General features: G+C 44.2%; 1 protein-coding gene and 1 long non-coding RNA gene across 2 annotated transcripts in view; one reads left to right on the forward strand and one right to left on the reverse strand.

The window, feature by feature from the left end:
* Positions 1 to 7,747, reverse strand: part of LOC132764425 (actin, alpha cardiac muscle 1-like) — a 22,533-nt gene extending 14,786 nt beyond the window's left edge. The window contains exons 1-2 of the mRNA XM_067472478.1: positions 7,649 to 7,747; positions 3,387 to 3,527 (exon numbers count right to left, since the gene is read on the reverse strand). Coding sequence (XP_067328579.1) covers positions 3,387 to 3,515 — 129 coding nt within the window. The 5' untranslated portion in view covers positions 3,516 to 3,527; positions 7,649 to 7,747. The remainder of the gene's footprint in view (positions 1 to 3,386; positions 3,528 to 7,648) is intronic.
* Positions 7,748 to 11,524: 3,777 nt separating this feature from the next.
* Positions 11,525 to 15,815, forward strand: LOC132764521 (uncharacterized). Its single transcript, XR_009630360.2, has 2 exons — positions 11,525 to 11,684; positions 15,533 to 15,815. It is a non-coding gene; the product is annotated as an uncharacterized lncRNA (long non-coding RNA).
* The last annotated feature ends 9,572 nt before the right edge of the window (positions 15,816 to 25,387 follow it).

Here is a 25,387-nt window from a genome sequence, read left to right on the forward strand (position 1 = left end):
TAGTTCACCTACAATCAAAGAGCACTCTGAACTCCACCAATGATGGAATTGAACCAAACCTGGCACACCGAACTCCTATGACCAACACAGAATACTGGAAGAGTTTGGTGGGCATTGACCTTGATTTTTGGAGTTGTAGTTCATCTACCTCTAGAGAGCACGGTGGACAATAATGATTCTGGACAAAACTTGGCATGAATACTCAGTATGCCCAAATGTGAACACTGGTGGGTTTTGGGGAAAACAGACCTTGACAATTAGGAGTTGTAATTACTGGGGTTTATAGTTCACCTACAATCAAAGAGCATTCTGATCCCCACCATAGAATCATAGAATCAAAGAGTTGGAAGAGACCTCATGGGCCATCCAGTCCAACCCCATTCTGCCAAGAAGCAGGAATATTGCATTCAAATCACCCCTGACAAATGGCCATCCAGCCTCTGCTTAAAAGCTTCCAAAGAAGGAGCCTCCACCACACTCCGGGGCAGAGAGTTCCACTGCTGAACAGCTCTCACAGTCAGGAAGTTCTTCCTCATGTTCAGATGGAATCTCCTCTCAATGATAGAATTGATCCAAACACACAGAACCCCCCTGACCAACAGAAAATACTATGCTTCCTGATGGTCTTTGGTGACCCCTTTGACACCCCCTCGTGACCCCCCCAGTGGTCCCGACCCCCAGGTTGAGAAACGCTGCCGTAAAGGGACTTCTGAGCTGTTCCTCAGGGTAGCATCCATCTCTCTTTCTTCCTCCTCTGCCCAGCTCCAAACTTAAGAAATGGTATAACAGCTGTTTCAGAGCATAATTTCACCTCCGGGAATACTTGATCCCATTGGAATGCCAAGTAGCAAATTATCTCTTAATTACCCGGTCTAGAATTTCTCAGGGACACCCCCTGCTGTTTCGGGGTTGCCCCCCCCCCCTTAAGTGACCTTACTAGACCTTTGAGGTCATAAACAATGAAAGAGGAGTTCAGTAGGGATCTGTTTACATCTCGTTCTACCACCATCAACTGGAAGAGGTCTAATTGCAACAGACCTCACTACCTCTGAGGATGCTTGCCATAGATGCAGGCGAAACGTCAGGAGAAAATGCCTCTAGAACATGGCTATATATCCCGAAAAAACCCACAAGAACCTGGAAGAGGTCTATTTGCATGAAAGTGAAAAATTATAGAATCCTAGAGTTGGAAGAGACCTCATGGGCCATCCAGTCCAACCCCATTCTGCCAAGAAGCGGGAATATTGCATTCAAAGCACCCCCGACAGATGGCCATCCAGCCTCTGTTTAAAAGCTTCCAAAGGGAGGGAAGGAGGAAGGAAGGAAAGAGGAAGGAAGGAAGGAAGGAAAAAGAAGAAGGGAGGAAAGGGAAGGAAGGAGGGAGAAAGATGAAAGGAAGGAAGGGAAAGAAGGAAAAAGAGAAGGAGGGAAGAAAGAGGGAATGAAGGAATGAAGGACGAAAGGGTGGAAGGGAGAAAGATGGAAGGGAGGGAGGGAAGGAGGAAGGAAGGAAAGAGGGAAGGAAGCAAGGAAAAAGAAGAAGGAAGGAAAGGGAAGGAAGGATGAAAAGGTGGAAGGGAAGGAAGGAGGGAGAAAGATGAAAGGAAGGAAGGGAAAGAAGGAAAAAGAGAAGGAGGGAAGAAAGAGGGAATGAAGGACGAAAGGGTGGAAGGAAAGGAGGAAGGGAGAAAGATGGAAGGGAGGTAGGAAAGGAGGAAGGACAGAGGGAATGAAAGAATGAAGGATGAAAGGGTGGAAGGAAAGGAGGAAGGGAGAAAGATGGAAGGGAGGTAGGAAAGGAGGAAGGAAAGAGGGAATGAAGGATGAAAGGGTGGAAGGAAAGGAGGAAGGGAGAAATATGGAAGGGAGGTAGGAAAGGAGGAAGGAAAGAGGGAATGAAGGATGAAAGGGTGGAAGGAAAGGAGGAAGGGAGAAAGATGGAAGGGAGGTAGGATAGGAGGAAGGAAAGAGGGAATGAAGGAATGAAGGACAAAAGGGTGGAAGGAAAGGAGGAAGGCAGAAAGATGGAAGGGAGGTAGGAAAGGAGGAAGGAAAGAGGGAATGAAGGACGAAAGGGTGGAAGGAAAGGAGGAAGGGAGAAAGATGGAAGGGAGGTAGGAAAGGAGGAAGGAAAGAGGGAATGAAGTAATGAAGGATGAAAGGGTGGAAGGAAAGGAGGAAGGGAGAAATATGGAAGGGAGGTAGGAAAGGAGGAAGGAAAGAGGGAATGAAGGATGAAAGGGTGGAAGGAAAGGAGGAAGGGAGAAAGATGGAAGGGAGGTAGGAAAGGAGGAAGGAAAGAGGGAATGAAGTAATGAAGGATGAAAGGGTGGAAGGAAAGGAGGAAGGGAGAAATATGGAAGGGAGGTAGGAAAGGAGGAAGGAAAGAGGGAATGAAGGATGAAAGGGTGGAAGGAAAGGAGGAAGGGAGAAAGATGGAAGGGAGGTAGGATAGGAGGAAGGAAAGAGGGAATGAAGGAATGAAGGACAAAAGGGTGGAAGGAAAGGAGGAAGGCAGAAAGATGGAAGGGAGGTAGGAAAGGAGGAAGGAAAGAGGGAATGAAGGACGAAAGGGTGGAAGGAAAGGAGGAAGGGAGAAAGATGGAAGGGAGGTAGGAAAGGAGGAAGGAAAGAGGGAATGAAGTAATGAAGGATGAAAGGGTGGAAGGAAAGGAGGAAGGGAGAAATATGGAAGGGAGGTAGGAAAGGAGGAAGGAAAGAGGGAATGAAGGATGAAAGGGTGGAAGGAAAGGAGGAAGGGAGAAAGATGGAAGGGAGGTAGGATAGGAGGAAGGAAAGAGGGAATGAAGGAATGAAGGACGAAAGGGTGGAAGGAAAGGAGGAAGGGAGAAAGATGGAAGGGAGGTAGGAAAGGAGGAAGGAAAGAGGGAATGAAGGAATGAAGGACAAAAGGGTGGAAGGAAAGGAGGAAGGCAGAAAGATGGAAGGGAGGTAGGAAAGGAGGAAGGAAAGAGGGAAGGAAGGAATGAAGGACGAAAGGGTGGAAGGAAAGGAGGAAGGGAGAAATATGGGAGGTAGGAAAGGAGGAAGGAAAGAGGGAAGGAAGGAAGGAAAGAGAGAGAAGGAAGGGGCGGCTCAAGGCGGTACGCAAATTACGCTTTTGTGTAGAGCGCGTGTCTCGGGGGGGCGCACTTGAGGATCTCTTGAGTCACCCCTGCCCCGAACAACACCCAGATATATAGTAAACATCTCCCATCAATTGTGGTTTCCAGAATAGGACACAATATTCCAGGTGTGGTCTGACCAAGATAGTCTGCACAGACTAATACAGTTAGTTGCCCTTTCTTTATTGAACTGCAACAGTCACTGGATAATATTGCTTTAACATTCAAATTAAATCCTATAACACCCAGAAGTCGCCTTACTTGGTGCCGTGGGCGCCCCACGATGGAGGGGAAGACCGCTCGGGGGGCATCGTCACCAGCAAAGCCAGCCTTCACCAAGCCAGAGCCGTTGTCACAGACCAAGGCGGTGGTTTCCTCGTCGTCGCACATGATGGTGGCTCACTGGGAAAGAGAGTCAGGATCGCGTTAGAGACTTTTGAAGTTTCTTGGGCTTCCAGTTCCCAAAATGTCCAGTCAACATCAGAGGCGGCCCTAGATAATTTTCAACAGTAAGCAAACAGTATTTTGGCGCCCCCCCCCCCAACCAATCATTGATATATATGTTCTGTTCGTCGTGGGAGTTCAGCGTGCCATATTTGGTTCAATTCCATCATTGGTGGAGTTCAGAGTGCTCTTTGATTGTAGGTGAACTATACATCCCAGTAACTACACTTGCCGCACTTGCTCCCTTGCCTAGCCCTCTTTGGGTCCGGAGGCGTGCCTGAAGACCCTGGTGTGTGCACCAAAAGTCACCTCTTCTCCTGACTTTCTCCTCAGCCATTGGGACCGAGAGAGAGAGAGAGAGAGAGAGAGAGAGAGAGAGGTGGAGATGCCCACCTTTCCTGAAGGTAGGCGCAAAAACAAATGAGGGAGCGGAGGGGGGAGATACCTCCAGCCGGAGAGGCTCTCTCTCTCTCTCTCTCTCTCTCTTGGTCCCAATGGCTGAAGAGAAAGTCAAGAGAAGAGGTGACTTTTGGTGCGCACGCTGAGGTCTTCAGACATGCCTCCGGACCCGAAGTGGGTCAGGCGCAGTGGCTCCGCCCCTAGGCCCACCCGCAGTTTGGGGAGAGGAGAGGAGGCGGGTGGAGCGCCGGGGATCGGGAAAGGGAGCCGGTCATGGGGAAGGGATCAAACACGGAGAACGATTTAGTGCTGGCTTTGCTTGCGCACCCGATGGCCGGGTGGAGCAGGAACGAGAGGGACGAGGCGAGGCTCAAGGGCCCGGCCCCTTTGGGAAGAGGATCGCCCTGCAGCGAGGCAAGAAAGTCAAGGCTCCCTCCGGACTGCTAGGGCTGTTGTGAGCTGAGGGGACGCTCCTCAAGTGGCGGTCGAGGGGCATTTACAGAGGTGCCTCTGCACCCCTGGCAAAAAAAGTGTTCTGCGACTGCTTACTTCGCGTAATGGACGAGCCGCCCCTGGTCAACATGCATTGAGTTATGCACTTGAAAAAGTATATTTTTCCATAGACTGACCCACACAAACATCACTTTTTGCTCTTTTTTTGTCTCAAACATCTTCTCCCATGTCATGAGTGATTGTGGCAAAATAGACACATTGCCTAGTACAGTGGTTCTCAACCTTCCTAATGCCGCAACCCCGTAATACAGCTTCTCATGTGGCGACCTCCAACCATAAAATTATTTTCGTTGCTACTTCGTAACTGTAATGTTGCTACTGTTATGAATTTTAAGGTAAATATCTGATATAGAATCATAGAATCAAAGAGTTGGAAGAGACCTCATGGGCCATCCAGTCCAACCCCATTCTGCCAAGAAGCAGGAATATTGCACTCAAATCACCCCTGACAGATGGCCAGCCAGCTTCCGTTTAAAAGCTTCCAAAGAAGGAGCCTCCACCACACTCCGGGGCAGAGAGTTCCACTGCTGAACGGCTCTCACAGTGGAATATGCAGGATGTGTTTTCATTCACGGATCAAGTTTGGCACAAACACCTGATACACCCAAATTTGGGGGAGGGGGGTTGATTTTGCCATTTGGGGGAGGGGGGGTTGATTTTGCCAAATTTGGGGGAGGGGGTTGATTTTGCCATTTGGGAGTTGTAGTTGCTGGGATTTATAGTTCACCTACAATCAAAGAGCATTCTGAACTCCACCAACGATGGAATTGAACCAAACTTGGCACATGGAACTCCCATGACCAACAGAAAATACTGGAAAGTTTTAGTGGAGATTGACTTTGAGTTTTGGAGTTGTAGTTCATCTATATCCAGACAGTACGGTAGACTCAGTGATGGATCTGGACCAAACTTGGCACAAATACTCTATATGGCCAAATGTGAACACTGGTGGAGTTGGGGGGAATTAGATCTTGACATTTGGGAGTTGTTGTTGCTGGGATTTTTAGTTCACCCACAATCAAAGAGCATTCTGAACTCCATCAACAATGGAATTGAACCAAACTTGGCACACAGAACTCCCATGACCAACAGAAAATACTAGAAGGGTTTGGTAGGCATTGACCTTGAGTTTGGGAGTTGTAGTTCACCTATATCCATAGAGCACTGTGGACTCAAACAATGATGGATCTCTGCCCAAACCTGGCACGAATACTCCATATGTCCAAATATGAACACAGGTGAAGTTTGGGGGAAATAGACCCCAACATTTGGGAGTTGTAGTTCCTGGGATTTATAGTTCACCTACAATCAAAGAGCACCCTGATCTCCACCAATGATAGAACTGAACCAAACTTGGCACACAGAACTCCCATGAGCAACAGAAAATACTGGGTTTACTGATGGTCTTTGGTGACCCTTCTGACACCCCTTTGCAATCCCCGGAGGGATCCCGACTCCCAGGTTGAGAAACCCTGGCCTAGTAAGTCTGGAGCTACATACAACCACTCAACTCACCTACACAGTGGACATTTGCAGGAGAATTGGAGAGTCTGTTAGCTAGGAGTAACTGGGGTGGAGAAATGGGCGCCGCTAAATTAAAATATTTTATTTATATGCCTCCTTTTTCCAGAGCAGAATCCAAGGAGGCGTCCTTCCACCTTAAAAACATATAGCACATAATTAAAAGTCATAGAATCATAGAGTTGGAAGAGACCTCATGGGTCATCTAGTCCAACGCCATTTTGCCAAGAAGCAGGAAAATTGCATTCAAAGCACTCCCAACAGATGACCATCTAGCCTATGTTTAAAAGCTTACAAAGAAGGAGCCTCTACCACAGAGAGTTCCACTGCTGAACAGCTCTCACAGTCAGGAAGTTCTTCCTAATGTTCAGGTGGAATCTCCTTTCTTGTAGTTTGAAGCCATTGTCCCATTCCGTCGTAGTCTCCAGGACAGCAGAAAACAAGTTCGCTCCCTCCTCCCTGTGGCTTCCTCTCATATTTTTATACATGGCTATCATATCTCCTCTCAGCCTTCTCTTCTTCAGGCTAAACATGCCCAGCTCTTTAAACCGCTCCTCATACGGTTTGTTCTCCAGACCTTTGATCATTTGAGTCGCCCTCCTCTAGACATTCCAGCTTGTCAACTCTCACATATTTATACATGGCTATCGTGTCTCCTCTCAGCCTTCTCTTCTTCAGGCTAAACATGCCCAGCTCTTTAAGCTGCTCCTCATAGGGCTTGTTCTCCAGACCCTTGATCATTTTAGTTGCCTTCCTCTGGACACATTCCAGTGGAGCAGATATTCAATTAAAAAGATATCAAAAGATAGATCAACACAAAGTCTCAATTGGAGAAACAAAGGAGTGTTTGCGTTTCTCTATACCAGTGGTTCTCAACCTTCCTAATGCCGGTACCCTTTAATACAGTTCCTCATTTTGTGGTGACCCCCAACCATAACATTATTTCATAACTAATTTTGCTACTGTTATGAATCGTAATGTAAATATCCAATATGCAGGATGTATTTTTATTCACTGGACCAAATTTGACACAAATAGTCAATATGCCAAAATTTGAAAACCGGTTGGGGGGGGGGGGGGGACATTCATTTTGTCATTTGGGAGTTGTAGTTGCTGGGATTTATAGTTCAGCTACAATCAAAGAGCATTCTGAACTCCACCAACAAAAGAATCAAGCCAAATTTGGCACACAGAACTCCCAAGACCAAGAGAAAGTACTGGAAGGGTTTGGTGGGCATTGACCTTGAGTTTGGGAGTTGTAGTTCACCTACATCCAGAGAGCACTGTGGACTCAAACAATGATAGATCTGGACCAAACTTGGCATGAATACTCAATATGCCCAAATGAGAACACTGGTGGAGTTTGGGGGGAAACAGACCTTGACATTTGCGAGTTGTAGTTGCTGGGATTTATAGTTCACCTACAATCAAAGAGCATTCTGAACCCTACCAATGATTGGATTGGGCCAAGCTTCCCACACAGAATACTGTTTTCTAATGGTCTTTGGCGACCCCTCCGACACCCCCTTGCGACCCCTCCAGGGGTCCCGACCCCCAGGTTGAGAAACACTGCTCTATACTCTTCCCTGGTAAGGAGTCTCAGCCTTCCAAAAATTACAATGGGAGCAGCTCTAAATGGTACTTACCAGTTCTTGCAGTGGACTCAGGGAGGAAGAGCAGTTGTCAACTGGAGCTGCCTTGGGTGATTTATACCCCTGACCTCCCCCGGTCCCCTCTTGCTCCCCTGCCCTTGGCCTCTCTCACCCCCTTGACTGCTCCTGAGGAGCACTTCACACATCCCATATTTGGACACTTTCCAGGCCACCTGTCACTTGGGCCTTTCATGGGCATTCATGGCCGAGCTGCTGAAGAAGCCCCAACCAAGCCACCCGCCCACCTCTCCATCCGCCTGTCCTCCTCCTCTCCTTCCCTTCTTCATTTTCAGGTCCTTGTAAGGCTGAGAAAGAGGGGACCCCCTGCTTGAAGAAACCATGGCAAAAGCCATTCCATAGCCATATACAGCAGTGACACCCATGCACACGAATCCATCTGGATTCACACCCATAAGGATCGATGGACGTCTTCCGATGGTGGGAGATGGAGCTGGTGGTTCTCGTTTTCAGGCAGTGGAAAGTTCCAGCGCTGGTACTTTGTGGGCGGTGGCTGGATGAGCCAAGAGAACACATTGCTCTTAGTGCCGTTCTTGGAACGTCCTCGCTTCTATAGATATGGTGTTCTGTTGTGTGGTACAAGCAGTGGCAGCAACAAGAAATGTCAGATCTTTGGCTCTTAGAAATCCATCATTCTAACCGTAAACAATAGATCAGTGTTTCTCAACCTGGGGGTTGGGACCCCTGGGTGGGTCGCGAAGGGGTGTCAGAGAGGTCGCCAAAGATAATCAGAAAACACAGTATTTTCTGTTGGTCATGGGGGTTCTGTGTGGGAAGTTTGGCCCAATTCTATCATTGGTGGGGTTCAGAACGCTCCTTGATTGTAGGTGAACTATAAATCCCACCAAGTACAACTCCCAAACGTCAAAGTCTATTTTCCCCAAACCCTATCAGTGTTCACATTTGGGCATATTGAGTATCCGTGCCAAGTTTGGTCCAGATCCATCATTGTTTGAGCCCACAGTGCTCTCTGCATGTAGGCAAACTACAACTCCCAAATTCAAGGTTGTTGTTGTTGTTGTTCATTCGTTCAGTCGTCTCCGACTCTTCGTGACTTCATGGACCAATCCACGCCAGAGCTCCCTGTCGGCCGGCACCACCCCCAGCTCCTTCAAGGTCAGTCCAGTCACTTCAAGGATGCCATCCATCCATCTTGCCCTTGGTCGGCCCCTCTTCCTTTTGCCTTCCACTTTCCCCAGCATCATTGTCTCCTCTAGGCTTTGCTGTCTCCTCATGAGGTGGCCAAAGTACTTCAACTTTGTCTCTAGTCTCCTTCCCTCCAGTGAGCAGTCGGGCTTTATTTCCTGGAGGATGGACTGGTTGGATCTTCTCGCAGTCCAAGGCACTCTCAGAACTTTCCTCCAACACCACAGCTCAAAAGCATCGATCTTCCTTCGCTCAGCCTTCCCTAAGGTCCAGCTCTCACATCCGTAGGTGACTACAGGGAATACCATGGCTTTGACTATGCGGATCTTTGTTGCCAGTCTGATGTCTCTACTCTTGACTATTTTATCGAGACTGGACATTGCTCTCCTCCCAAGAAGGAAGCGTCTTCTGATTTCCTGGCCACAGTCTGCATCTGCAGTCATCTTTGCGCCTAGAAATAAAGTCTGTTACGGCCTCCACGGTTTCTCCCTCTATTTTCCAGTTGTCAATCATTCTTGTTGCCATAATTTTGGGTTTTTTGACGTTTAGCTGCAACCCGGTTTTTGCGCTTTCTTCTTTCACCTTGATTAGAAGGCTCCCCAGCTCCTCCTCGCTTTCGGCCATCAGAGTGGTGTCATCTGCATATCTGAGGTTGTTAATGTTTCTTCCAGCAATTTTCACCCCAGCTTTGCATTCATCCAGCCCCGCACATCGCATGATGTGTTCTGCATACAAGTTAAAGAGGTTGGGTGAGAGGATGCAGCCTTGCCGTACGCCTTTCCCAATCTTGAACCAGTCTGTTGTTCCGTGGTCAGTTCTTACTGTTGCTACTTGGTCCTTGTACAGATTCCTCAGGAGAGAGACACGGTGGCTTGGGATGCCCATCCCACTAAGAATTTGCCACAATTTATTATGATCCACACAGTCAAAGGCTTTAGAATAGTCAATGAAGCAGAAATAGATGTTTTTCTGAAACTCCCTGCCTTTCTCCATTATCCAGCGGATATTGGCAATCTGGTCTCTCGTTCCTCTGCCTTTTCTAAACCCAGCTTGAACATCTGGCAACTCTCGCTCCATGTCTTGCTGGAGTCTTCCTTGCAGGATCTTGAGCATTACCTTACTGGCATGAGAAATAAGGGCCACTGTACGGAAGTTGGAGCAGTCTTTCGCATTTCCCTTTTTTGGTATGGGGATATAAGTTGATTTTTTCCAGTCTGATGGCCATTCTTGTGTTTTCCATATTTGCTGGCAAATGGCATGCATCACCTTGACAGCATCATCTTTTAAGATTTTAAACAGTTCAGCTGGGATCCTGTCGTCTCCTGCTGCCTTGTTGTTAGCAATGCTTCTTAAGGTATTCAACCTCACTCCTCAGGATGTCTGGTTCTAATTCATTCACCACACCGTCAAAACTATCCTCAATATTATTATCCTTCCTATACAAATCTTCTGTATAGTCTCGCCACCTTCTCTTGATTTCTTCAGCTTCTGTTAGGTCCCTGCCATCTTTGTTTCTTATCATACCAATTTTTGCCTGAAATTTACCTCCAATGTTTCTAATTTTCTGGAAGAGGTCTCGTGTTCTTCCTATTCTGTTGTCTTCTTCCACTTCCAAGCATTGCTTATTTAAAAATAGTTCCTTATCTCTTCTGGCTAACCTCTGGAATTGCGCATTTAACTGGGCATATCTCCCCTTATCCCTGTTTCCTTTTGCTTTCCTCCTTTCTTGGGCTACTTCCAGTGTCTCAGCAGACAACCATTTTGCCTTCTTGGTTTTCTTTTTCTTTGGGATGTACTTTGTTGCCGCCTCCTGAACAATGTCGCGGACTTCTGTCCATAGTTCTTCTGGGACTCTGTTTGCTAAATCTAGTCCTTCAAATCTGTTCTTCACTTCCACTGTATATTCGCTAGGAATGTTAGTGAGATCATATCTAACTGGTCTGTGTATTTTCCCTGATCTCTTTAGTTTTATTCTAAATTGGGCAATAAGAAGTTCGTGATCTGAGCTACAGTCAGCCCCAGGTCTTGTTTTCACCGAATGGATGGATGTCCGCCACCTTCAGCTGCAAAGGATGTAGTCAATCTGGTTTCGGTGTTGACCGTCTGGTGAGGTCCATGTGTAAAGCCGTCTTTTAGGTTGTTGGAAGAGAGTGTTTGTTATACACAGCGAGTTTTCCTGGCAAAATTCTATCAGCCTGCGTCCCGCTTCATTTTTTTCTCCCAGACCATGCTTGCCTGTGATCCCTGTTGTCATTTGACTCCCCACCTTGGCATTCCAGTCTCCTGTAATGAAAATAATGAGCGCATTACAGTAGTCCAATCTAGAGGTGACCAAGGCATTGACCACCATGGCCAGATCAGCCTTCGCGAGATACGGTCGCAGTTGGCGTACGAGTCTCAATTGTGCAAAAGCTTCTGCACCCAAAAAAATGAAGTTTCTGGAGTAGCATAACTACTCTCAAGCAAAGTTAATTCTGTGTGACTGGCTCTGTTTGTCACTCTTCACTTTCCTACCTCTAAAGTGCTTGCTATTGGCCAATAGCGGCTCTCCATTCGCTATAGGCCGGAAGCCTCTTGCTCTCTCGACTGATTCTGTGTGTCCTCTGTTTGTCACTTTTGACTTTCCTATCTCTAGAGTGCTTGCTGTTGGCCAATGGCGGGTCTCCATTCGGTATAGGCCGGAAGTCTGGCGCTCTGTGGCTCAAACTTCCGGTGTGGAGCCGCCATTTTGTTCGTGCTCGCTGAGGGAAGAGGTCGCATGATGTCCTTGCAGTTGCTGAGGAAGGGGCTGAGGCTCTCCGGCCTGGCTGCCCAGCCGGCCAGAGGCATCGCCACCAAGCCGCCTCGGGATCCCGTGGGCCCTGTGGTGAGTCAGTGAGTGAGTGGGGAAGAAGGCTCAATGGGGACGGGGTGGGACACCGAGGGAGGAGCCATGGAGACCGGCCTCAGAGGCCTTTCTCTGTTTTGTGGAGAAGGCAGGCGATAGAGCAGGCCAACTTCAGCCCTCCCTTCAAGGGCTTTAGACTTCAACTCCCATAACTCCTCTAAAAGCTTAGGAATTTATTTATTTATCGTGTCAGAGGCAGACCAATAATAATACTAATACTTTATTTGTACCCCGCTACTATCTCCCCAAGGGACTCAGTGCGGCTTACATGAGACCAAGCCCAAAGTACATCAATAAACAATAAACAAAGGCAATAACAAATAGTCAATACAAAATCAAGACATAGTTTTCTTAGATCTACAGAGACACTCGCTGGAACACCCCAGCAAGCGAGAGTCCAAAAGTGGCAGGCCCAAACCCAACACCTCAATCCATGGGTGATACCAGATGAGAGACTCCCCCCTGGGCACTCAGAAGACTGGGCGACTTGGAAGGCGCTGAACAGACTGCGCTCTGGCACCACGAGATGCAGAGCCAATCTTAAGAAATGGGGCTACAAAGTTGAATCCACGACATGCGAGTGTGGAGAAGAGCAAACCACTGACCACCTGCTGCAATGCAACCTGAGCCCTGCCACATGCACCATGGAGGACCTTCTTGCGGCAACACCAGAAGCACTCCAAGTGGCCAGATACTGGTCAAAGGACATTTAACCAACTACCAAGTTTGCAAAATCTGTGTGGGTTTTTTTTTCTTTTTTTTTTAATCTGTGTGTTTGTTTTGTTCTGTTAGAATTGTAATACAATGGTATGGTTGCTGATGGCACGATAAATAAATAAATAAATAAATTTATCGTGTCAGGAGCAAACCAAACAGTTGTATTGCATTTTTTAACAAACAAACCACAAAGTTTGTAAGCTTGGTATTCTATTAAATGCCCTTTGGACCAGTATCTGGCCCCTTGGAGTGCCTCTGGTGTCACTATAAGAAGGTCCTCCATTGTACATGTGGTAGGGCTCAGGTTGCATTGCAGCAGGTGGTCAGTGGTTTGCTCCTCTCCGCACTCGCATGTTGTGGATTCCACTTTGTGGCCCCATTTCTGAAGGTTGGCTCTGCATCTCGTGGTGCCAGAGCGCAGTCTGCTCAGCGTCTTCCAAGTCACCCAGTCTTCTGTGTGCCCAGGGGGGAGTCTCTCATCTGGTATCAGCCATTGATTGAGGTTCTGGGTTTGAGCCTGCCACTTTTGGACTCTCGCTTGCTGAGGTGTTCCAGCGAGTGTCTCTGTAGATCTTAGAAAACTATGTCTTGATTTAAGTTGTTGACGTGCTGGCTGATACCCAAACGGGATGAGCTGGAGATGTCTCTGCCTTTCTCCTTTCACTATTGGCTCCTACATCCTGAAGGATGTCAGGTGGTGCAATACCGGCTAGACAGTGTAATTTCTCCAGTGGTGTAGGGCGCAGACACCCCGTGATAATGCGGCATGTCTCATTAAGAGCCACATCCACTGTTTTAGTGTGGTGAGATGTGTTCCGCACTGGGCATGCGTACTCAGCAGCAGAATAGCACAGCTCAGGGGCAGATGTCTTCACTGTGTCTGGTTGTGATCCCCAGGTTGTGCCAGTCAGCTTTCGTATGATATTGTTTCTAGCACCCACTTTTTGCTTGATATTCAGGCAGTGCTTCTTGTAGGTCAGAGCAAAGTCCAGAGTGACTCCCAGGCATGTAGCAGGAGAAGGGGGCTTGAGGGGCTTCAGCCCCCCCCCCCCCCGAAATTCTCATGGTGGTCTGCGAGGCCTTACTGGTGCATTATTTAAACTGTTATGCTTATTCATATCATGATCTGATCACCATACTCAATATATCCCATATGCATGCAGATGTTGGGGTAACGATACAAAAAGTTTGCTAGGGTAGACTCTCTTTCACTCAGACTCAGCTCAGCCCTACCGAATCAAAATCCTGGCTACGGGCCTGCTCCCAGGTATTTATTATTATTATTTTTATTATTATTATTTATTTACAGTATTTGCATACCGCTTTTCTCACCCCGAGGGGGACTCAAAGCGGTTTACACGCAAGTCATGGCAAAAATACAATGCCAGTACAAACAATTACAATTATACACTAGAATTTGACATAAATCAAATTAAAATACATCCATGAGGTATTTGGGTGTGCTGCAATTCTCCAGTGGGATTCCTTCCCAGGTCATCCTCAGAGCTTGGGATGCTTGTCTGTTCTTAAGGTTAAAAGCACATGTTTGTGTTTTAGATGGATTAGGGATCAGCTGGTTTTCCCTGTAATAGGCAGTAAGAGCACCTAGAGCAGTGTTTCTCAACCTGGGGTCCCCAGATGTTTTTGGCCTACAACTCCCAGAAATTCCAGCCAGTTTATCAGCTATTAGGATTTCTGGAAGGCCAAAAACATCTGGGGACTCCAGGTTGAGAACCACTGACCTAGAGTTTCAGAGAGCTTCTGTTCAACCATCTGAAAGCTCCCTGCTTGAGCGGTGATGGCACGATCATCAGCATAGATGAAACTCTCTGTCCCTTCTGGCAGTGGCTGGTCATTTGTGTAGATGTTGAACATGGATGGAGCAAGCACGCTCCCCTGAGGCAGGCCGTTCTTCTGTTTCTGCCATAAATAAATTATTTATAAATAAATAAATAAATAAATAAATAAATAAAGCAGGCATTTGGTTAACTCAATGCAAGAATGGTAATTGACTAAAGGACTGGCAATATGACGACGAACAGGATCACGTTTTTAGTTAAGAGCTGAACTGGATTGGTATTGATGTATAAATTGTGTTTTTATGTTTTTTATGCTTTTAACTGTATATTGTTGACTGTTATATTATGCTGTAAACCGCGTTGAGTCGCCGGCTAGGCTGAGAAACGGCGGTATATAAGTATTTAAATAAATAAATGTATGTATGTATGTATTTATTTATTTATTTTGCTTATATACCGCTGTATCTCAAGCCCGAAGGCGACTTACAGCGGTTCACAAACAGTAAAAACAGTAGAAACAGCAGTGGTTCCATACAACATATAACAATTGACTTAACACATTATCCATAAATTACCAATAAGCAATTACAATGCACAATTATTACAAAAAACAACCGTACCCAATCTTCTCATCATCCAAGCGTAGTCCAGGTTCGTCGTCCATTGTTCCATTCCTATGTTCCATTACCAGATTGCACTAAATTACTCAAACGCCTGCACAAACATCCAGGTCTTCACCTTTTTGCGGAACACCATTAGAGATGGTGCTAGTCTAATGTCCGTAGGAAGAGCGTTCCACAGCCGAGGAGCCACCACCGAGAAGGCCCTATCTCTCGTCCCAGCCAGCCGAGCTTGAGAAGCAGGCGGGATCGAGAGCAGGGTCTCCCCGGAATATCTCAAAGTCCTGGTGGGTTCATAGGCAGAGATGCGGTCAGATAGGTAGCTTGGGCCGGAACTGTTTAGGGCTGTATGTATGTATGTGATAAAAATAATACTAATAACAGAGTAAAATAATAAATAACTTTGACTCAAGTATAAGCCAAGGGGAGCTTTTTCAGCCAAAAAAAGGAGCTGAAAAACTAGGCTTATATTCGAGTATATAAAATAATTGTTAGCAGAAAATGCAGTTTACGATAAAACTGTGTTACATTTAGTTACTTTTTTATTTGTCTTCATTTCCTTTAATTATTGTATTTCAATATTAATATCAAATCAATATTAATATCAAATCCAGCATGTACCAAACCCCACGAGTGCTGGTCAACTGAGAGTCTACTGTATTTCTATAGTATCTTGTCTTTTTTCGTACAGGGGACTGTCATTGGCCTGAGCACCTTCTTCTTGGCATTTATGGTACCATCGGGATGGGTCCTGGCCAACTTGGAAAGCTACAAAAACCGAGGATGAGAAGGACCAAGAAGACCATGCTGAAGCCCAGAAGAACAGGCATAGTCTCTTCAAAGATGCATGATTTCTCCCATTCCAGGGAACGGTGTTTTCCCATAAGGACTAGTGTCCTGAAATATGCTCAGTGCTGCTACTCGCATAGAGACTTTCCAAAATCTGTTACAATAAATTATACTACAAAGCTGTACTTCTATGACTTCTCTGCTTTCTTCACATGCTATCTATCCTCTGAAAACCCAGAGGTTTGTTATACTTCGGTCCCTTCGACACTGCCATATAAAATCCAAATTGTCTGCTTTGAACTGAATTATATGGCAATGTAGACTCATATAATCCAGTTCAAAGCAAATAATGTGGATTATATGCTTTGATAATCTGGTTTATAGAAGAGGACAAAGTTGTGTGCTTCGGTATCTGTATTTTTCCATTAAGGAGTTTATCTAAATTTGGCATTTTGGTAGCATTCCCTTTTTTTGAGAGTTGTGAGGGTTTATTATACAGTGAGAGAAAATTGAGATACCATGGTGATTCGTTTCTAATCTAATGTATTAACTGTGCTGAATATAATAACAAAGAGAGTAAAATAATAATAATAGTGTAAAATAATCTATATAAATAAAAATGTAATGTTCGTTTGTGGGATTAACATAACTCTAAAACCACTGGACGAATTGGCACCAAATTTGGACCCAAGACACCTAACAACCCAATGTATGTCCTTCACTCAAAAAAATATGATTTTGTCATTTGGGAGTTGTAGTTCTGGGATTTATAGTTCAGATACAATCAAAGAGTATTCTGAACTCCACCAAAGATGGAATTGAACCAAACTTGGCACGCAGTTCTCCCATGACCAACAGAAAATACTGGAAGGGTTTGGTGGGCAGTGTCCTTTGATTTTGGAGTTGTAGTTCGCCTACATCCAAAGATCACTATGGACTCAAACAATGATGGATCAGGACCAAACTTGGCACGAATATTCCATATGCCCAAATATGAACACAGATGGAGTTTAAGAGAATTAGACCTTGACATTTGGGAGTTGTAGTTGCTGGGATTTATAGTTCACCTACAATCAAAGAGCATTCTGAACCCCACGAACGACAGAATCGGGGCAAACTTCCCACACAGAACCCCCAAGACCCAACAGAAAATACTTAAGGCCATCCAATCAGACTCCCTCCACCAGGGCAAGAAAACTTAATCAAAGTCCTCCTGACAAAGAGCCATCCAGCCATAAATAGATAGATAGATAGATAGGGAGTTGTAATTGCTGGGATTTATAGTTCACCTATAAAAAGGTAAAGGTAGTCCCCTGACATTAAGTCCAGTCATGTCTGACTCTGGGGTGTGGTGCTCATCTCCATTTCTAAGCCGAAGAAATGGAGAAATGAAGAAATGGAGGTGTCCGTAGACACCTCCAAGGTCATGTGGCCGGCATGACTGCATGGAGCACCGTTACCTTCCCGCCGGAGCGATACTTATTGATCTACTCACATTTGCATGTTTTCGAACTGCTAGGTTGGCAGAAGCTAGGGCTGACAGCGGAAGCTCACACCGCTCCCCGGAATCGAACCTGCGACCTTTCGATCAACAAGCTCAGCAGCTCAGTGCTTTAAACCACTGCGCCACCGGGGGCTCCTATAGCATGATAGAATTGAACCAACTGGGGCATACAGGACTCCCAGGACCAACAGAAAACACAGAAGGGTTTGGTGAGCATTGACCTTGAGTATGGGAGTTGTAGTTCACCTACATCCAGAGACTACTGTGGACTCAAACAATGATGGATCAGGACCAAACTTGGCACAAATACTCCATATGCGCAAATGTGAACTCGGATGGAGTTTGGGGGAAATAGACCCTGACATTTGGGAGTTGTAGTTACTGGGATTTATAGTGCACCTACAATCGAAGAGCGTTCTGAACCCCACCAATGACAGAATTGGGGCAAACTTCCCACACAGAACCCCCATGAGCAACAGAAAATACTTAAGGCCATTCAGTCCAACTCCCTTCACCTGGACAAGAAAACGTAATCAAAGCCTTCCTGACAAAGACCCATCCAGCCATAGAGATAGGTAGGTAGGTAGGTAGGTAGGTAGGTAGATAGATAGATAGATAGATAGATAGGGAGTTGTAGTTGCTGGGATTTATAGTTCATCTATAGCATGATGGAATTGAAACAACCAGGGCATACAGGACTCCCATGACCAACAGAAAACACAAGGGTTTGGTGAGCATTGACCTTGAGTATGGGAGTTGTATTTCACCTACATCCAGAGAGCACTGTGGACTCAAACAATGATGGATCTGGACCAAACTTGGCACGAATATTCCATATGCCCAAATAGGAACACAGATGGACTTTGGAGGAAATAGACCTTGACATTTGGGATTTGTAATTACTGGGATTTATATTTCACCTACAAACAAAGAGCATTCTGAACCCCACGAACGACAGAATCGGGGCAAACTTCCCACACAGAACCCCCAGGACCCAACAGAAAATACTTAAGGCCATCCATTCCAACTCTCTTTACCTGGACAAGAAAACGTAATCAAAGCCCTCCTGACAAAGACCCATCCAGCCATAGAGGTAGGTAGGTAGGTAGGTAGGTAGGTAGGTAGGTAGGTAGATAGATAGATAGATAGATAGGGAGTTGTAGTTGCTGGGATTTATAGTTCATCTATAGCATGATAGAATTGAACCAACCAGGGCATACAGGACTCCCATGACCAACAGAAAACACCAGAAGGGTTTGGTGAGCTTTGACCTTGAGTTTGGGAGTTGTAGTTCACCTACATCCAGAGACTACCACGGACTCAAATAGTAATGGATCTGGACCAAACTTGGCATGAATATTCCATATGCCCAAATATGAACACAGATGGAGTTTGGGGGAAATTTGGGAGTTGTAGTTACTGGGATCTTTAGTTCACCTACAATCAAAGAGCGTTCTGAACCCCACCAATGACAGAATTGGGGCAAACTTCCCACACAGAACCCCCATGAGCAACAAAAAATACTTAAGGCCATCCAGTCCAACTCACTTCACCAGGGCAAGAAAACGTAATCAAAGCCCTCCTGACAAAGAGCCATCCAGACATAGATATATATGATATGCACACAAACAGATATAGTATCCTAGATTTGAAAGGGACCCCTAAAGAAGGACAATTCTATGCATTCGATCCCTGTTAATTTTTAATTTTTGTATGTATGTATTTTATCTTTTACAATTTAGCTGTAAATCGCCTGGAGCATTCTCGGAAGGAGGGCGATTAATAAGTAATTAAATGATGATGATGATGATGTTCCAGAATAGGCAAACCAGACACTCTCCACATCAACACTGGCAAAGAAACAGCAAGAAATACTGTTTACTCACAAGCATAAAGAAATTACATATATTAGCAACCAACACTTTCTCATTACTTTATTTTCCAGATCACCAGACTGGGCCACAGCAACGCCTGACAGGGGACAGCTAGTTTCATATATTTCTATCCCGCCCTTCTCCCCACAAGGGGGACTCAGCGCGGCCTCACATGAGCATCGGAGGATGATAACAGCATAAATACCATAAAAATTACAATTCACAATAAAATCATTTTAAAACATTGTACATCAAGAGTAAAATTTAACAATAAATTAATAGATTAACGTGCCAGTAAAAACCAAGCCGAGCTGGGAGAATCCATGTTGCAAAATCCAAATTTCCTTTTCCTATTGCCACTGGCCTCTAATCGAACACCTGGCCCCTGAGCCAGGTCTTCAGTTGTCTTCTAAAGGACAGGAGGGAGGTGGTCAACCTGATGTCCTTAGAGAGAGAGTTCCACAAATGGGGGGCCGCTGCCGAGAAGGCCCTGTCTCTCGTCCCCACCAACCACGTTTGCGAGAGTGGTGGGATTGAGAGCAGGGCCTCTCCTGATGATTTTAAGCAGGGGTCCTCAAGAGGGCCAGGTCACAGTCCGTCAAACCGTTGGAGGGCCAGATTATAATTTGAAAGAAACAAATTGCACACTGCACATATCTTATTAGTAGTGCAAAAAACACTTAAAAACAATACAATAATTAAAATGAAGAACAATTTTAACAAATATAAACTTATTAGTATTTCAATGGGAAGTGTGGGCCTGCTTTTGGCTGATGAGATAGGATTGTTGTTGTGTGCTTTCAAGTCATTTCAGACAGGTTGACCCTGAGCGAGGGCCAGGTAAATGACCTAGGAGGGCCGTATCCGGCCTGCGGGCCTTAGTTTGAGGACTCCTGATCTTAAGCTTCGTGGATGTCCCGGTCCTCAAACACTCTCTGCTTCATTCGGAAAAACGCTGCACTTGCAGAGCTCAGGTGGTGCTGTATTTCAGTGTCAATGTTGACTTTTGTGGAGAAGTGGCTGCCAAGGTAGCAGAAATGGTCAACACTTTCTAATGTTACACCATTAAGCTGTATTTCTGGCATTGGAGAGGGATTGGCGGATACTCGCATAACGAGGATTCCACTTTGTGGCCCCATTTCTGAAGGTTGGCTCTGCATCTCGTGGTGCCAGAGCGCAGTCTGTTCAGCGCCTTCCAAGTCGCCCAGTCCTCTGTGTGCCCAGGGGGGAGACTCTCATTTGGTATCAGCCATTGGTTGGGGTTCTGGGTTTGAGCCTACCACTTTTGGACTCTCGCTTGCTGAGGTGTTCCAGCGAGTGTCTCTGTAGATCTTTGAGAACTATTTCTAGATTTAAGTCGTTGACGTGCTGGCTGATACCCAAACAAGGGATGAGGTGGAGATGTCTCTGCCTTGGTCCTTTCACTATTGGCTGCTACTTCCCAACGGATGTCAGGGAAGTAGGATGTCTGCAGTTGTGTAGGGCACAGACACCCCGTGATAATGCGGCATGTCTCATTAAGAGTGCTGGAGTGCTTGCTGGAGTCTTTTTTTATGGCCTCATAAATTAGTTAATTTAGCTTCCCCAAACTTTAAGGTGGTACCTAATTTTCCTACTTGACAGATGCAACTGTCTTTCGGGTTGCAAAGGTCGACAACAGACTACACAATTGGTTGGAAACCCACTCCAACCCAGAGTGGCTTCGAACACATGACCTTTTGGTCAGAGTGATCTTAATGCAGCTGACACTCAGCCAGCTGCGCCGCAATCTCGTATGCTTCTGCAAAGGTGTTTAGAGTGGCTTGTAGGTCTTCTGAATGTGCATAGACAACGTTGTCATCAGCATACTGGAGTTCTATAACATGTTGTTGTAACCTTGGTTTTGGCTTTCAGTCTGCTGGGGTTAAACAGCTTGCCATCTGTCTGATAGATAATTTCCACTCTGGTGGGAAGCTTCCCATCAACAAGATGAAGTATTATAGCGATGAAGATGGAAAATAAGGTTGGGGCAATAACACATCCCTGTTTGACACCTGATTCCACCTTAAATGGGTCACTTTGGGAGCCATTGCTGTCCAAGATTGTGGTCATCATGGAGGAGCCGCAGGATGTTTACAAATTTGTTAGGGCACCCGATTTTTTGGAGGAAGGTCCAGAGAGCGCTGCGATTCACTGTGTCAAATTAATATAGGGCAGGCATGGGCATGGGCATGGGCATGGGCATGGGCATGGGCATGGGCAAACTTGGGCCCTCCGGGTGTTTTGGACTTCAACTCCCACAATTCCTAACAGCCTACCGGCTGTTAGGAATTGTGGGAGTTGAAGTCCAAAACACCCGGAGGGCCCAAGTTTGCCCATGCTTTATATAGGGCAACCGATAGTCCCAGACCTGCAGTATTAACATGGAAACCAGCTGTTGATGTAATGCTCTTTATCAGCTTTGCAGCTGCAGAGAGTTTGTAAACTGCAATCTGCTGAAAATAAATAGATGATAGTGAAGTAACGACAGTGGAGGAGAGGTGAAGACGGGTGAGTTATATCTTTATCCTTCTCTGCCAAATTGCTATGATACTTCATCCTGTTGACAGGAAGCTTCCCACCAGAGTGGAAATCACAGTAAGCTATTTAACCTCAGCAGACTGAAAGCCAAAACCAAGGTTAGAACAACATCTGTTATAGAACTCCAGTATGCTGATGATAATGTCATCTATGCACATTCAGAAGAAGATCTACAAGCCACTCTAAACACCTTCGGAAAAGCATACGAGAAGCTCGGCCTGTCATTGAACATTGAGAAAATCAAAAATATAAACAGAGCAAGGTGCTTGTTTATAAAGCTATTGTCCTCCCAACCCTGCTATACGCCTGCGAGACGTGGACTGTCTACAGATGTCAACATTGACACTGAAATACAATACCGCCTGAGCTCTGCGAGTGCAGCATTTTTCTGAATGAAGCAGTGTCTTTGAGGACCAGGACATCCATAGGGAGACCAAGGTGCTTGTTTATAAAGCTATTGTCCTCTCGACCCTGCTATATGCCTGCGAGATGTGGACAGTCTACAGATGTCAACATTGACACTGAAATACAACACCGCCTGAGCTCTGCGAGTGCAGCATTTTTCCGAATGAAGCAGAGAGTGTTTGAGGACCGGGACATCCATAGGGACACCAAGGTGCTTGTTTATAAAGCTATTGTCCTCCCAACCGTGCTATACGCCTGCGAGACGTGGACTGTCTACAGATGTCAACATTGACACTGAAATACAACACTGCCTGAGCTCTGCAAGTGTAGCATTTTTCCGAATGAAGCAGAGAGTGTTTGAGGACTGGGACATTTGTAGGGTTGCCAAGGTGCTTGTTTATAAAGCTATTGTCCTCCCAACTCTGCTATATGCCTGCGAAACGTGGACTGTCTACAGACGTTGCATGCAATTCCTGGAACGATTCCATCAGCGCTGCCTCCGGAAAATCCTGCAAATCTCTTGGGAAGACAAACGGACAAATATCAGCGTCCTGGAAGATTGAAGCGATGGTCCTCCGCCATCCACTCCACTGGACCGGCCACGTTGTCTGGATGCCCGACTACCGTCTCCTAAAGTAGTTGCTCTACTCCGATTTCAAGAATGTTAGTGGGCAGGAAAAGAGATTTAAAGTGGGCTCAAAGCTAATCTCAAAAACTCTGGCATAGACACTGAGAACTGGGAAGCCCTGGCCCTTGAGCGCTCCAGCTGGAGGTCAGCTTTGACCAGCAGTGCTGCAGAATTTGAAGAGGCACGAATGGCTGTTAAAAGTGATGTAAAAGTAGATCAATCCTACAGTGTAGATGCATCCTCCACCAATAAGGGGAAGGGAATCCCCAGATGAATCCATTCAAAGGCTGACATTGCATTCTGGCTCTGATTGGCTGGCTTGTTAGTACAAATAAGCAGAGTATTGCTCCTCAATACTACATGTTTCTTGCAGATGTGTAGAAGACTATAAAGGTAATTTTTGGGGAGTGGTGTATTTAAGAAATATTCCACTCTCCCTTCCAATGCTTTGTATATTTTCTATGATATGAAAGTAGAGTCTTTTTCCTTGTTGCTAGTTAGTAACGCAAGTCAATTTGGCTCATATAGCTTATCGTTGAGTAGCAAGCTACCGTATATACTTGAGTATAAGCTGAGTTTTTCAGCCCCTTTTTTAGGCTGGAAAAGTCCCCCGAGTCAAAGGTATTATACTTTGCCTTGTAAGCTGCTCCAAATCCCTCCAGGGAGATGTTGGCGGGAGATAAATAAAGATTATTATTATTATTATTATTATTATTATTTATTACATTTATTATTTTACTCTTGTTATTTTAATCTATTATTTTACTCTGTTATTATGATGATTATAATTGCATTTATTATTTTACTCTTGTTATTATTACATTTCTGTTATTTTACTCTTGTTATTTTACTCTATTATTATTATTACTATTACATTTATTATTTTACTCTTTTTATTATTACATTTCTGTTATTTTACTCTATTATTTTACTCTATTATTATTATTATTATTGCATTTATTTTACTCTTGTTATTATTACATTTCTGTTATTTTACTCTTGTTATTTTCCTCTATTATTATTACTATTACATTTATTATTTTACTCTTGTTATTATTACATTTCTGTTATTTTACTCTATTATTTTACTCTATTATTATTATTATTATTATTGCATTTATTTTACTCTTGTTATTATTACATTTCTGTTATTTTACTCTTGTTATTTTACTCTATTATTATTATGATTATTATTGAATTTATTATTTTGCTCTTGTTGTTACTACATTTCTGTTATTTTACTCTATTATTTTACTCTATTATTATTATTGCATTATTTTACTCTTGCTATTATTGCATTTCTGTTATTTTACTTCATTATTATTATTATGTTTATTATTTTACTCTTCTTATTTTACTCTATTATTTTACTCTATTATTATTATTGCATTTATTTTACTCTTGTTATTATTACATTTCTATTATTTTACTCCATTATTATTATTATTATTACATTTCTGTTATTTTACTCTTGTTATTTCACTCTATTATTATTATTATTATTATTATTGCATTTATTTTACTCTTGTTATTATTACATTTCTGTTATTTTACTCTTGTTATTTTACTCTATTATTATTATGATTATTATTGAATTTATTATTTTGCTCTTGTTGTTACTACATTTCTGTTATTTTACTCTATTATTTTACTCTATTATTATTATTGCATTATTTTACTCTTGCTATTATTGCATTTCTGTTATTTTACTTCATTATTATTATTATATTTATTATTTTACTCTTCTTATTTTACTCTATTATTTTACTCTATTATTATTATTGCATTTATTTTACTCTTGTTATTATTACATTTCTATTATTTTACTCCATTATTATTATATTTCTGTTATTTTACTCTTGTTATTTTACTCTATTATTATTATTATTATTATTATTATTGCATTATTTTACTCTAGCTATTATTACATTTCTGTTATTTTACTCTATTATTATTATGATTATAATTGCATTTATTATGAAATTATGAAATTAGGTGCCTCGGCTTATGATCGGTTCGGCTTATACTTGAGTATATACGGTACCTAAAGATTTAAGAAATGTCCAGGTGGTAATCCACACAAATGCAGAGCTTCTTTCCTTTTGGGGGTTGAATTGGGAGCATTTTCCTTCCATCTAACCTCAGCGATAATTCTAGGATATTCATAATTTAGAAGCAATTTTGTATATTTTACTCTTTTCAAGAATATGCATTGCCTAGTTCACTTTTGAATTACTTTTGTTCTGATGATGTATTCTACTTTTAGTGTATTTATCTTTAATTGTCAGATATTATTATCTTTGCCTTGTTGTGGCAATTTAGTCCCGCTGTATGCAGATCCCTTTCTTTTTCAACACTAGCCGTCCCCTGCCATGTGTTGCTGTGGCCCACAGGGGGGTTCTGTGTGGGAGGTTTGGCCCCATTCTATCGTTGGTGGGGTTCAGAATTCTCTCTGATTGTAGGTGAACTATAAATCCCAGCAACTAAAACTCCCAAATGTCAATATTCAATTTTCCCCAAACTCTACCAGTGTTCACATTTGGGCATATTGAGTCTTCGTGTAGAGTTTGGTCCAGATCCATCATTGTTTGAGTCCACAGTGATCTCTGGATGTAGGTGAACTACAACTCCAAAACCAAAGGACACTGACCACCAAAACCTTCCAGTATTTTCAGTTGGTCATGGGAGAACTGTGTGCCAAGTTTGGTTCAATTACATCGTTGGTGGGGTTCAGAATGCCCTTTGATTGTAGGTGAACTATAAATCCCAGCAACTACAACTCCCAAA

This window comes from Anolis sagrei, chromosome 12, assembly GCF_037176765.1.
Source record: "Anolis sagrei isolate rAnoSag1 chromosome 12, rAnoSag1.mat, whole genome shotgun sequence".
In the NCBI taxonomy this organism is placed as follows: domain Eukaryota; kingdom Metazoa; phylum Chordata; class Lepidosauria; order Squamata; family Dactyloidae; genus Anolis; species Anolis sagrei.